The 13,862-nt window shown below is 43.8% G+C and overlaps 1 protein-coding gene across 8 annotated transcripts in view; it reads right to left on the bottom strand.

Annotated features, from left to right (window-relative positions):
• Window positions 1-1,161: 1,161 nt before the first annotated feature.
• The window catches only part of LOC123994997 (ephrin type-A receptor 7), a 74,570-nt gene continuing 61,869 nt past the window's right edge, over window positions 1,162-13,862 (bottom strand). The window contains exons 8-17 of one of the 8 annotated variants that reach the window (XM_046298188.1): window positions 13,748-13,856; window positions 12,687-12,742; window positions 10,596-10,709; window positions 9,974-10,159; window positions 8,059-8,120; window positions 7,467-7,676; window positions 6,996-7,145; window positions 5,239-5,432; window positions 4,327-4,482; window positions 1,162-4,054 (exon numbers count right to left, since the gene is read on the bottom strand). In XM_046298188.1, coding sequence (XP_046154144.1) covers window positions 3,940-4,054; window positions 4,327-4,482; window positions 5,239-5,432; window positions 6,996-7,145; window positions 7,467-7,676; window positions 8,059-8,120; window positions 9,974-10,159; window positions 10,596-10,709; window positions 12,687-12,742; window positions 13,748-13,856 — 1,352 coding nt within the window. In that variant the 3' untranslated portion in view covers window positions 1,162-3,939. Of the gene's footprint in view, window positions 4,055-4,322; window positions 4,483-5,238; window positions 5,433-6,995; window positions 7,212-7,466; window positions 7,677-8,058; window positions 8,121-9,973; window positions 10,160-10,595; window positions 10,722-12,686; window positions 12,743-13,747; window positions 13,860-13,862 lie in introns of those variants that run through there. The other 7 variants (XM_046298186.1, XM_046298183.1, XM_046298187.1 and 4 more) reach the window with 7 other exon arrangements.

The raw sequence follows: 13,862 nt of genomic DNA on the forward strand, positions 1-13,862 counted from the left end.
GAGGTAGTCACCTGGAATGCATTTCGGTTAACAGGTGTGCCTTGTTAAAGTTCATTTGTGGAATTTCTTTCCTTTGCAATGTGTTTTAGCCAATCAGCTGTGTCGTGACAAGGTAGGGGTGGTATACAGAACATAGCCCCATTTGGCAAGAACAGGTCAAATAAGAAAAGAGAAAAGACAGTCCATCATTACTTTAAGACATGAAGGTCAGTCAATATGGAAAATGTCAAGAACTTTGAAAATTTCTTCAAGTGCAGTTGCAAAAATGATCAATCGCTATGATGAAACTGATTCTCACGAGGACCACCACAGGAAAGGAAGAAGACCCTCTGCTGAGAGACCCTCTGCTGCAGAGGATATGTTGATTAGAGTTACCAGCCTCAGAAATTGCAGCCCAAATAAATGCTGCACAGAGTTCAAGTAACAGACACATCTCAACATCAACTGTTCAGAGAAGACTGCGTGAATCAGACCTTCATGGTTGAATTTCTGCAAAGAAACCACTACTAAAGGACACCAATAAGAAGAAGAGACTTGTTTGGGTCAATAAACATGAGCAATGAACATTCGACCAGTCCTTGATGAGTCCAAATTTGAGATTTTTGGTTCCAATCGCTGTGTCTTTGTGAGACGCAGAGTAGGTGAATGGAAGATCTCAGCATGTGTGGCATCCACCATGAAGCATGGAGGAGGAGGTGTGATGGTGGTTTGCTGGTGAAACTGTCTGTGATTTATTTAGAATTCAAGGCACACTTAACCACCATGGCTACCACAGCCTTCTGCAGCGATACACCATCCCATCTGGTTTGGGCTTAGTGGGACTATCATTTGTTTTTCAATAGGACAATGACTTAACACACATCCAGGCTGTGTAAGGTCTATTTGACCAAGAAGGAGAGTGATGGAGTGCTGCATCAGATCACCTGGCCTCCACAATCATCTGACCTCAACCCAATTGAGATGGTTTGGGATGATTTGGACCGCAGAGGGAAGGAAAAGCAGCCAAGTGCTCAGCATATGTGGGAAATCCTTCAAGACTGTTAGAAAAGCATTCCAGGTGAAGCTGGTTGAGAGAATGCCTAGAGTCTGCAAGCTGTCAAAGGCAAAGTGTGGCTACTTTTAAGAATCTAAAATCTAAACTGTTGTTTAACACTTCTTCGGTTACTACATGATTCCATATGTGTTTTCCATAGTTATCATTATTCTACAATGTAGAAAATAGTAAAAATAAAGAAAAACCCTTGAATGACTAGGTGTGTCCAAACTTTTGACTGGTACTGTATGTTCAAAATACTGTGAAACCTCCCCCTATTTTATTTTTTTACACAACTGCAGTTGGAAATATTCCTTACATTTAATGAGAAAGAAATGAGTGAACCAACCATTCGTCGGAGAATAATACAATGCTGAAGACATTTATGATAACATTCATTTTGTTGTAAAAGGTGAAGACTGATGGCACCATTAGGTTGGCTTTTTAGCACATCTTTGTAGAGCCCATTCCTAATCTCTGTGCCCTGATTAGCATACAAAGGGGCAGGGATGTAAAAAAAAAAAAGAAGCATTTTATGCATGTTACATCACCCATACTGTTTGCCTGGCTCTCCTGAATGGCTAGGGCTGGGACGGTAAGTGATTTTCACAGTATGATTATCGTAATAAGGAGTATCGGGATTTTCTATATATCATGATATTTGGGTTATTAGATGCTGTAAGTACCTCATGCCAAACTGAAGGCCTTCAAATGAAGTGTGGTGCAATGGAAAGGATGATGTCATGACTAATGCGTGTGCCTCTCTGCTGCTTGAATGTCATTTCACCCCACGGTTACAGCCATATGTTCCAAATATAGTCATACACTGTGACCTTGTTATTAAGTCATTAGCATATTCGGGGATACCATTTCGTAAGTGGCATTACTATTTAATGATTTGATAACTTAAGTATACCGATATATTATCCCAGCACAACGGGCATTTCTGTAAAAACCTAGCACCTTCAAATCTCTGAGACCATTTCTACCTGGACTCATTATTGCTTTATTTGGTCAATCATCAATCATCAATCGTGAAATTCAACATACGCAAGTGTGCATGATTTTCAAGTTCATGATGAATGGAGCAGGTTGGCATTTACTTTCATGAGTCTTGCCTTGGAGGCAGCTCTGCAGGGTGGTCACGAGCTTGCACAACCACAAAGTCATAAAACCTGATTGTAAACCTACACTCTAACCTTAACCCTAGCCTTGAGGGGTTGGGTTAAATGCAGAAGACACATTCCAGTTGAATGCATTCAGTTGTACAACTGACTTGGTATCCCCCTTTCCCTTTCCCTTCCTTTAACCACACTGCTAACCCTAATGTCTAACCCGTACCTTCATTTAAGACCAAAAAGCGAATGTTTGTTTTCATGAATTTTTACGATATAGCCCATTTGGATTTTGCAGCTGGCCCGTCTAGCGGAAACTGCTCAGTTCTGCCTCCAGGGAAAGATTCGTAACAATAAACGTCAACCTGCATGAAATGATACCACAAAGAAAATGGGGAACCTTTCCATTCAGACACAAGACATGTCTCACTGAACTGCAAAAAACATTGCCATTGAATAGCCTAAAAATAATGTCAATATATTAGTCTAACACATTTTAAGGCATTATTACTTATAGAAAGTGCGTACACAGCATTTCCTAGATTCACCCTCAACCACCGTATTCACTAAAATACAAAACAAATACCATTTGCTGCAAAAATGTTTTTTTGGGGGGGGGGGGGGGGTTTCAATGGCAACACCATTTGCAGTGGATCAAGTCATCTCATTAAGTTTCAATACAATCCTTCTGTAGAGCAATCTGTGGAAACGTTCAATTGATGAATTCAACAACGGAAATCAAGGTTCAGATTGAAAGCACATTGGACAATATGATAAAATGATTCATGTGGTAAACATGAACATGTCAAGAATGTTGCCACTTTGATGCTTGATATTAGATAGAAAAGTTGTGATCAGTCTCAAATCAACTTGAATGATTGGTGTCATACTGTTTCAAAATTTCCGACATACAAATTTGAAATCTGATTTTCCATCACAAAATGGGAGCATCTGTGTTCAGGCAAATGCGTACAAGCAAAGCACTCCTGTAAGCTTCAAACGACCGAGAGGACACTACTATCTCTGAAGTCACTTATCTGAGGTGCAGCATACCGTCGTTCACTTCAAAAACATCAGGAAGAAAAAAGCACAACTCACTGCAAACAGTTAAAACAGCCAGTAGTGTCTCAAGACAAACTGGTCAAAGTACCTCGAAAATCATTTCCACCAAAATGTTCAGACACCATACTCATCCTTTTGGATGGGAGCGTTTACCCTGTTGTCAAGTCCAAAATAGAAAAAAAAGGACGAAAAGAATTGTAAGGGGAAAATAAAAATGAAAGATTACTGTACGTACCACCATATCACTGTGGCTCCTGGCACTAACAAAATGAACAAACTAGTAAAGAAAATACTGAAAAACCACCGCAAGGGGAATAAACAAATGGTTTGAAATCTTCTTTCTTTTTCCTTTTTATAAAGTGAAATCCATTTTCATGGTGCACAAATAAAATCCTCCACGAGGTTAAAAGAACAAGGTAATACGTATCAAACTCGTTTTCCAAAGCTCCGTCTCTATTTGATATGTTGTTGAGAGTTCCTCAGAGCGTTTTTAAGTTCGGCATCATGTTCAGGTAGTATGCTGTCATTCTCTCCTTAGTACCCGTTCTAAAGAGGGGTTCAAATCCTTCGCCAAGGACCACAGGAATGATTTCATTCCGAAACATCCGGAAAAAAAATAGTCAGATAGGAGACGACATCACGTCACATGATTTTCAATGATTATCCTGGGAGGTTTTGCCTTAGTGCTGCTCTAGATAGCCCGTCCACAGGGGGCACTGTAGTCTGTCATCACACCTGGATTCCTGTGCCATGGAGATGCAGCATCTGGGCTCTCATAGTCTGTATGCTGCTCATGATCTTCTTCTGATGGCCCACTAAACTGATCCCCAAGCTCATCACATCCCTGCAAGACAAGACGGCCAATGATAAATCACAGCAGTGGACAACAGAGAGGCTCAAAACATCCCATGGCGTATAGCAGCACCAGGTATTTTGTTAACGGACAAATAGATCTGAAAACATGACAGGCTTGTTTATGAATCACAATGATGAAATAAAAATGCAGTACTGCCACGTCCAAGGATATTGACTGAGAAAATAACGATATGACAACTCTCCAGAACTGGCCATATTGGATTTGACCTCCGCGCGTGTTTTAAAGTTCAGGTTCCTTACTCAATTGACATCCTGGCCACAGAGTCCAGTGAGCTGTAGCCAGCGGCGGTGAAGTTGTCTCTGTATCTCTCCATCTTGATGGCCTCCAGCCACTCCCCAACCGAGCGGAAAGTGGTGAAGTCTGGTGTGCTCTGATCTAACAGGGGACTAATCGGTCTGTTGGATGAGCAAGAGGAAGCCATTAACGTCTCATGCGAAAACTGAAACATTCCCATAACAAACACAAACTGAGCCGGGAGCAAGACACAAAAGACAGCCAAAGACATCCCGGGGTAACAGTAAAATTGCATGTGGAAAAAGAAATTTTGAACATTTCAATCGATGTCAAATTCTAAAGTGCCAATGCCATCTGATCCTCTTTTTCAAACAAATGTGTGTGTTAAGTAACTATCAAAAGCCCTCAACATCATATATGGATGGTCATTTTACATCAAACCTCCACAAAGTGGCCTTCAAAAATAGAAGCACTTTCCAACAGTATTTTTTTTTTTTTGTGGGGGGTTACACTGTCAATCTCACCCAGGGAGATTGTGTTCTGAGTGTAAATAGAATTAATTTGACAAATGTCCCAGAGGGTTCCAGAGTTCCCACAGCACTTAAAAACCCCGGGAACTCATTACAGGGATTGATTTAAAAGCCCTGCTATTGACCATAAAGCCATGGAAGCTGCTTTGGCTTATTGATTCTCCGGGATTTATCTTTCATCTGTGAACTCCTGTGGATAAATCAACCCCTGGATGCTTTGGATTGTCCACTAATGTAGCTCCATAGGACAGAAATATGAAGAAGCAATACATACTTCCATAGTCTTACAGCTACTTTGGTCAAATGTTCTAACTGAAGCTGCTAATTTATTCCATTGGAGTTGTGTAGTGCTCAGTTACAGGGTTTAATGAGACAAGCTTTCCTTACCTCGTGCAGGTTCCCACCGGGGTTTTCAAGGTATTGGGATTGCGAATCATCTTATCAAGGATGCCAACTATTTGATCAAATTTGGGACGATCGGCCCTGTCTTTCTGCCAGCAGTCCAGCATTAGCTGGTGCAGGCCTGGAGGGCAGTCCATGGGAGCAGGGAGGCGGTACCCCTCCTCTATGGCCTTTATCACCTGGGAAAACCAAAAACACAGGCAAGTCTTTAAGGGCTATTACCACTACGATTACCACCACATTAACACAAGTCGCCATTCACTACAGTTCATTTCCATTTCATTCTCTAATCAAGATGTTTGTAAACAGGAAGTGTCAGTACAAGTCTTGTGTGGTTCCCTATTTACAGAAGTGGTACTTTGAGAAGAAACAGGCCTAACCAGATGTGATCACTCAGTCTCAGCTTGTTAAGATGACGGTGAGAGTAGCAAGACCCAGAGTAGCAAGACCCAAATTAGGATATATTGAGAGTAGCATCTAGTGGCCCTGTCTGGTACAGAGATGGGTCTCTAGAACACCTGCCCATGCCTGTCATACTATACAAATAGACCTGATTGTAATTAATTAAGCAAACAGTGGCTCTGTTTTCCCTTAGATGCATCCTTCATATTGTTTGTACTCTTTGTCTCATCAATAGACTGCATTTACACAGGTCTAATGAATAATGAAAATACACAACGTTGCATATCGTCAAGCTACATCTATTCTCACTCTGTCAATAGCTAAAAACAAAGTCCATTGAAAGTCAACGGCGTGAGAACTTTAAACATTGGGGGGCAGTGGGCACCTTTGATTTGAGACTCAACCGTCTCTTCCTCTCTTCCGGGGAATGTGAGTTTGTTTATTTTCTGCACATGTTCATCTGTTATTCCTGTCAGGGCTATTCAAACAAGACTGAGCTACGGTAGAAAAAGTGTCAAAGGAGCGGTTTGCCAACATCTTGACAGAGGAACTGTAATCTCTGACATTGATGCCTGTCAAGCACGCTTCTTCCACAACCAATCATGTCTAGCATTTCTAACAGCTGATTGTTCAATCAGCAGGCTTCCCATTAGGAGGAGCTGAGCGTAATATAATCCTATTTCGTCTTTCTGCTGAGGAGAAGACTGTTTGTCCTACTGGATTATGTCATCTTTAACTTCGCCACGGGAGAAAACTACCACTGGAGCATCTTTCAGACAAGTACTTGCAAACAGCGGCAACTTAAACCCTTTTACCGCTTAAGTATCGCCGTTACTGACTTTCAAATCGGCGGCCAAACCCCTCTAAAGCCACTTTTACGATCAGCACGGTGAACCGATTTGCAATGTTCACCTGTTCCAATTTAGCCTGAAACAAAGCAGCGGCCGCAGCTAAAACTGAAAGTTCTACATGACTAACTAGATAGCTCCGGCATTATTGAACTCTGACAAGTAAGGTTCAATTATCATAGCTCAGTATAAAGGTTCAAAGCAGTTTTGAAGTCCAAAGAGTATTTTGTATGCCAGGTATCCAGTCTGTTTCTTTATATTATCATATAAAAGCATTTGATGAATATCAATCTCGGATTAAAACAGAATGAATTAATACCTAGCAATCCTCCTCATTCAACTCGAAATAGTAATTGTGGCTCACGTTTAAAGCAGTCCTAAGAATTCAGCTAATTCTGTTCATTCTGTTATACGATAGCCAGTCTCTGAGTAACATGCGAAAACTGACATGTATTTGGTGAATGATTGACTTTGTGTAACGGAGCAACTCACATCTTGATTGGACATGTCCCAGTAAGGCCGTTCCCCATAGGACATGACCTCCCACATGACAATGCCATAACTCCACACATCACTAGCGGAAGTGAATTTACGGTACTGGATGGCTTCCATTGCTGTCCATCGAACAGGTATTTTTCCACCCTGTTCAGTAAAATGCAGGTCAGTGGCTGGAGTAAAGATCAAATTCATTATATCCTGCATCTTCCCCTAAAACATCAATTAGAATAGAGTTACAACTTCGCACACAGGGTCAGCAAAACCTCCAAACGTTCAAAGCTAAAACTTCACCAAAGAGACTGCAAGTCTTGCATATTGAATAACTAGGCCCAGACATGCATGGGCATGCATGCATAGTTTATACTCCATTCCCATGCACTGGCTGTTGGCTTGATTTGAGTGTTCAGAGAGAGCTCAGGGAGTCTAGGCAGGGAAAGCAATACGGGGCTGGTTTAATTGACTCACCGTTGTTGTGTAGACAGCCTCGGGATCGTCATCGATCACTCTTGACAGGCCGAAGTCAGACACTTTACATACGAGATTGCTGTTGACAAGTACGTTTCGTGCAGCCAGATCTCGATGGACATACCCCATGTCGGAGAGATATCTCATCCCCGCTGCTATGCCCCGCAGCATCCCCACTAACTGGATCACTGTGAACTGACCATCGTGTTTCTGTACACAACAGAGGAAAACAGTCAGCTAAGCAAAATCCGCTCAGTTCACAAAGGCATTGCAGTGGTATTATTTATAGAATATGGAACTCTTAATGCGAACATACTGTATTACACATCACTGGTAAGGGAGTTGCAGTTGCCATTTATTTTGTATTTTTACAGTGAACCTTTCATTTAACTAGGCAGGTCAGTTAAGAACAGTGACAGGCTACCCCGGCCAAACCCGAACAACGCTGGGCCAGTTGTGGCGCCGCCCTATGGGACTCGGCCGGATGTGTTACAGCCTGGATTCAAACCAGGGGCAATAGTGACGCCTCTTGCACTGAGACGCAGTGCCGCTGCTCCACTCGGGAGCATTGAACGCGTTGAAAGGTACTCACCCTGAGAAAAGCATCTAACGAGCAGTTTTCCATATATTCAATCACAATCATCACCGGTTTGCCTGAAAACAAGGGTGACACATCCATTATTTGACAATAACAACAAAAAATGGTTTATTAACGGCTTGCTAAATTACATTTCAGCCTTTAGTGTTATATTGAACAATTTCCTTCATTGGTTTGTAATTAAGTGTTAATATCTGTTCCTTATATTAGGCTGTCTAAATGAGACAATATAAATCAGGGAGCAAGCCTAATTTTATCAGAAATACTACATGTACAAAAGTTTGGGGACACCCCTTCAAATTTGCGGATTTGGCTGTCTCGGCCACACCCGTAGCCGACAGCTGTAGAAAACTGAGCATGCAGCCATGCAATCTCCATAGACAAACATTGGCAGCAGAATGGCCTTACTGAAGAGCTCGGTGACTTTCAACGTGGCACCATCATAGGATGCCATCTTTCCAACAAGTCGGTTCGTCTAGCAGGGCAGATGTCTGAGCTGCCCCAGTCAACTGTAAGTGTTATTATTGCGAAGTGGAAACATTTAGGAGCAACAACGGCTCAGCCGCAAAGTGGTAGGCCCACACAAGCTCACGGAACGGGACTGCCGAGTGCTGAATCGAGTAGCGTGTAAAACTTCCTTTGGAAGCAAAGACAGCGCAATAACTTTTTGTTGGGAGCTTCATGAAATGGGTTTCCATGGCTAAGCACCCGCACACAAGCCAAAGTTCATCATGCGCAATGCCAAGTGTCGGCTGGAGGGGTGTAAAGGTGGCTGCTATTGGACTCTGGAGCAGTGGAAACATCTGAAGTGGTGTATCATGCTTCACCATCTGGCAGTCCAACGAACAAATCTAGGTGAAGGGACATTTGAAGGGATTTTCAAGCTGTTTAAAGGCAGTCAACTTATTGTATGTACACTTCTGACCCACTGAATTATAAGAGAGATAGTCTGTCTGTAAACAATTGTCCAGTGAAGGGACATTTTAATGCTACAGAAAACAATGACATTCTAGACGATTCTGTGCTTGGTATGGTGAAGGCCCTTTCCCCTTTCAGCATGACAATGCCCCCATGCACAAAGCGAGGTCCATACAGAAATGGTTTGTCAGGATTGGTGTGGAAGAACTTGACTGGCATGCACAGAGCCCTGACCTCAACCTCATCAAACACCTTTAGGATGAATTGGAATGCAGACTGTGAGCCGGGCCTATTCGGACAAGATCAGTGCCTGACCTCACTAATGCGCTTGTGGCTGAATGGAAGCAAGTCCATTACTAATACTTTTGGTCTAGAAAAAAAAAAGTATGTGCATACCTGCTCGTGGAACATCCCATTCCAAGATCATGGGCATTAATATGGAGTAGGTCCCCCTTTGATGCTATAACAGCCTCCTCTCTTCTGGGAAGGCTTTCCACTATATATTGCTGAGGAGACTTGCTTCCATTCAGCCACAAGAATTTGACCAATTTGACAAATTTGACAAACTGACTTTTTGGGTGCCACGTTGAAAGTCACCGAGCTCTTCAATAAGGCCATTCTACTGCCAATGTTTGTCTATGGAGATTGCATGGCTGTGTATACACCTGTCAGCAATGGATGTGGCTGAAATAGCCCAATCCACTAATTTGAAGGGGAGTCCACATACTTTTGTATATATAGTGTATGTACATATTAAGAATGGTATTTGAGTGCACTTGCTTTACTTTCTTGCTGCAGTTGTAGGTGTGTGTGTGTGTGTGTGTGTGTGTGTGTGTGTGTGTGTGTGTGTGTGTGTGTGTGTGTGTGTGTGTGTGTGTGTGTGTGTGTGTGTGTGTGTGTGTGTGTGTGTGTGTGTGCGTGTGTGTGTGTGTGTGTGTGTGTGTGTGTGTGTGTGTGTGCGTGTGTGTTTGAGAGAGAATGCAGTCCTTACCTCTGGTCACCACTCCCTCCAGATGGACAACATTGGGATGGTCAAACTGGCCCATAATGCTGGCCTCACACAGGAAGTCCCTCCTCTGTTTCTCTGAGTAGCCCACCTTCAGGGTTTTAATGGCCACTGACATGTCCCGTTTCCCTGGGAGCTTCATCCGTCCACTACACACCTCCCCAAACTCTCCTGTGAGACGGACAAAGAGACAAAACAACTCATGGGCCATGAACCTTCAGAACAACGAGCAAAAGGAGCAAACAAGTTTAGTAAATGTTCAGAGAAGACAGCTGTGCTGCAGGAGATAATAAATTGGAGTAGAACATATTGTTCTGCTCAAGCTGTGTACATATAGATACTCTCATTGACTGCATCTCTAAAACTGATGTGGCAGCAATTCATCAGCCGTGAAGCATCTCTGCTATTGTCGTACCTTTTAAAAAGATGCAGGCCCACACATTAACTGCAATGAACTTTTCCCCCCTTTTTTGCAATTGCCCTATCAATATACAGCGAGGATAAACCGTGTCCCCATTTCAAAGTGTAAATATGTGGCTGTCATTGTGATGTATGAGTGTACGGTATGACTAAACAGAGAGAGCTGGGAGACACCAGCCAGACTCACCTGCTCCAATAACTCGCTCAATCTTAATGCAGGACGCGTCCAGCTCCTTGGCAAATTGATGGACAGCCCTGTTGGGGTCCTCGTAGGTTTCAGGGTCAATGTACGTTTTGGTGCCTGGAAATTTAACTGTAGAAAGGTAAGGGGATTACTGTTACGATTAAATATGCATACAGCATGCCGGGCCGACCGGGCGCTTGTCAGACACACCATAACCAACGGCAACCATTCAGAAGGAATTGCTAAACAGCCAGCTGATGGAAAGCACCTGTGTCGAAAGCTCTTTCTGCAAACACCCTTATACCAGACATCTATTCTCCCCCCCCCTTTTTTTTATTTTTCCTCCGATAGAAATGAAAGCGTGATTATATTTTCTTCTCAACCTCCTCTCAAAAGGACCAGCAAAGATGTGAGCAGCCCAGAATGAGAGTTGCCCGCCAAGGTTGTCTGCTATACTGAATGGGGTTTCGGAGCTAGCTCAGTCTATCAAGCTCGGCCAGCGAATGAAAGTCTGTTAGACAGACCCCGGTACACAGTAATGCCCGTCATAAATGCAAGTTATTTTCCTACGGTCGTTTCTGTGGCTTGATTAACCTCCTGAATCGCACGGCCCGGTTAATGGTGACTGCAGTTATAGCACAGTTAGACCAGTACAAGGAATACATGTTCCGGATCATGTATCGCCGTAAAATATGAAGTAACACAATGATACTGGAATGGCTCGTACCTATTCATGCACACGTAGGGCAAATGGGTAGTACAAAGAAACATAAGCATTTAGCTGACCGTGGTTTGAGAAAGAAATGAATATAACGCCACACTCATAAATCACACTGTTATGGTACATGAGTGTGTTCCGCTGACCTAATTTGTTCATATCAAATCCCCCCCTAATTACAACATAACCTGCCAACTTCCATACCACAAGCTATTTAATGAGATGCATATAGCTGAAGACAATAACATACAAGGAGAACAGACACACCAAAACACCATAATTAAATTACTAATCAGCTCCGGGCTCAATAACGACAAGCAGAAGAAGAAAAAATCTGCAATATCCTCTGTTTGCGTCCCGGAAAGCCATATTGGCCCATCCACTAACAAACACTATGCATTGTTTTCCAGCTAGGAGCTCCCGCGATGGCAGCTGATATTTCCCTCCACTCGCTCCTATAATTGCTTCGTCCATCCATGCTGTCACTGGATCTGATAGGGAGACGTCTTATCACGACTGCTCGCGCTACACCGTGGGCAAATTAAGCCTACATGTTGAATTCACGCACTATCTGGCTTCTGTCGCCCTGGCAGCGTTTCCTCATTTAATATTGTAGAGCAAGTCCCTCTATTAGGCCCAACAACAGCAGAGCGCTCTTGTTTGTGTTTTCATCACCCGGTGTTTTTAGCAAGAGGGCCTGTGCCTTCCTACAGCTTGATCTGTCAGATACTTAGCAGCCGAGGACTGTGGAACGCCAACACAGCCCTCTTTCTACCGCTGTGGCCATGCCGACACCCTGAACCTTTGTTTCCAAATCGTCAGTTTGCCTCCAGCAACAGATCATTACGGCTTCGCTTGGGCAGATGTCTGCGGCTGCATCTCCAGGGGCATCGTTAGGACAGGGTGGTGTGTGTGTGTGTGTGTGTTGGTTAAAGGAGCGTGGAAGGAGAACCTTAGGATAGAGTGAATGTATCTCTATCTCTACTCCGAGGAACACCGGGAGACGAACAGTATACGCCGAGCATACGAAAGAGCCTGAAAAGTTAGGGGTTTTTCATTTTTAATGAAGACTTATCGCTTTGAGCTCGGCCCTGGCTCACGGCTCTCTCGCAAATCTCACACGCATGTATTTGCAGTTTGGAACTAGGCCTAATGTCCTCATCTCAACAGATTTGTCCATTAAATCCCAAACAGATGCTCGTGCGAGGGTTCCCGTCTTTCATTCGAATAAAGACCTATCAAATGAAAGGGATCAAACATTACGCCGCGGGGGGGCCTCGTTGTTGGACCCATTTCCCCGTGTCGCGGCGAGGCCGTGCTGTAGTTGAGGTGTTTCCATGTGTGCGTGTGAGCTGACGGGGAAAGAAGGGACTCACATTGGAAATACAGCTCCTCGTCTCCTTCCTGGTCCGCCTTGCTGTAGCCACAGTGTCTGACAGGGAGAGAGGTAGAGGGACACACAATCAACTGATTGGGCAGAGGCAGAATGCAGAATGGTCTGTTTCGCTCGGATCTTAATGCAGCGAAGCCATGACGCTGTCTATACAGATACAGTACCAGCGGAGGGGTATGGGAACAATGTGTGGCTGCTGAAGTTGAACTAAAGTACCCTCGTGTGGTACTACTACATGCTGTTCTCTGTAAAAGACTGATCAGCATTCCTTGTAATATTAATTTGTAACACTGATGTATTGAATGCACCCTCAAGCAGGTCATTAATTGCACTGTACAATAGTGTTTGCTGGCAAACTGAAAAATGGATGGATGGGAAACATCCACGTAACACATGGTTGACATGCAGGTTAATATGTCAAATGTATATAGAGATTCCATGTGTACAAGGCTCTACCCCCATGTAAGGCACGCTGTGATGAAATGCTATCCATAACAGTAATGCAGCATCATTGGAGGAGCGCACCAGGAAATGGCGGTAATGGTGACTGACACACAGGAGGGTTGCTCTGGTAGGAGATGGCAAGAAGCACTGACAGACGGTACTTCATCCTACCGGAGTGATTCACTGTATAGCACCACAGATGTAACACATGCACACACATACATACACAAACACATGGGTTAACGGGACACACGTGCACACGGACACGCGCGCACCGTCACCCTCTCACACGCACGCACGCACACAGAAATATGAGCAAAAACTTTTCATTTTAGAGTACACTTGTCTCTATAATGGCTCCATTACAACAACAACAACAAGACATGCAAAAAAAAATACTGTCCGTTTTGTCTTCACAGTGTGAGGACTGGGAAAATGATGCATCACAAACCATTAGCACAGCATGCCACAGATGATGGGGTGCGTGTGGTGTGTGGTGGCCTGACTCCACGGCTATGGAGGCCTGTGAGTGACAGAAAGGCTAATTGACAAGCAGAGACTCACAGCAGCGGAGAGTCAATGGGGCCCGCGAGAGCGTACCTTCTCCCAATGATGAAGCCGAACACCATGAAGACCAGGATGATGGTCCCCGCCACGGCCACCACCGCGATGATGATGACGGGATTCTGCTCGCTGGAGACAATGGTGGCTGCTT

This window comes from Oncorhynchus gorbuscha, linkage group LG14 (assembly GCF_021184085.1).
Source record: "Oncorhynchus gorbuscha isolate QuinsamMale2020 ecotype Even-year linkage group LG14, OgorEven_v1.0, whole genome shotgun sequence".
NCBI classification, from domain to species: domain Eukaryota; kingdom Metazoa; phylum Chordata; class Actinopteri; order Salmoniformes; family Salmonidae; genus Oncorhynchus; species Oncorhynchus gorbuscha.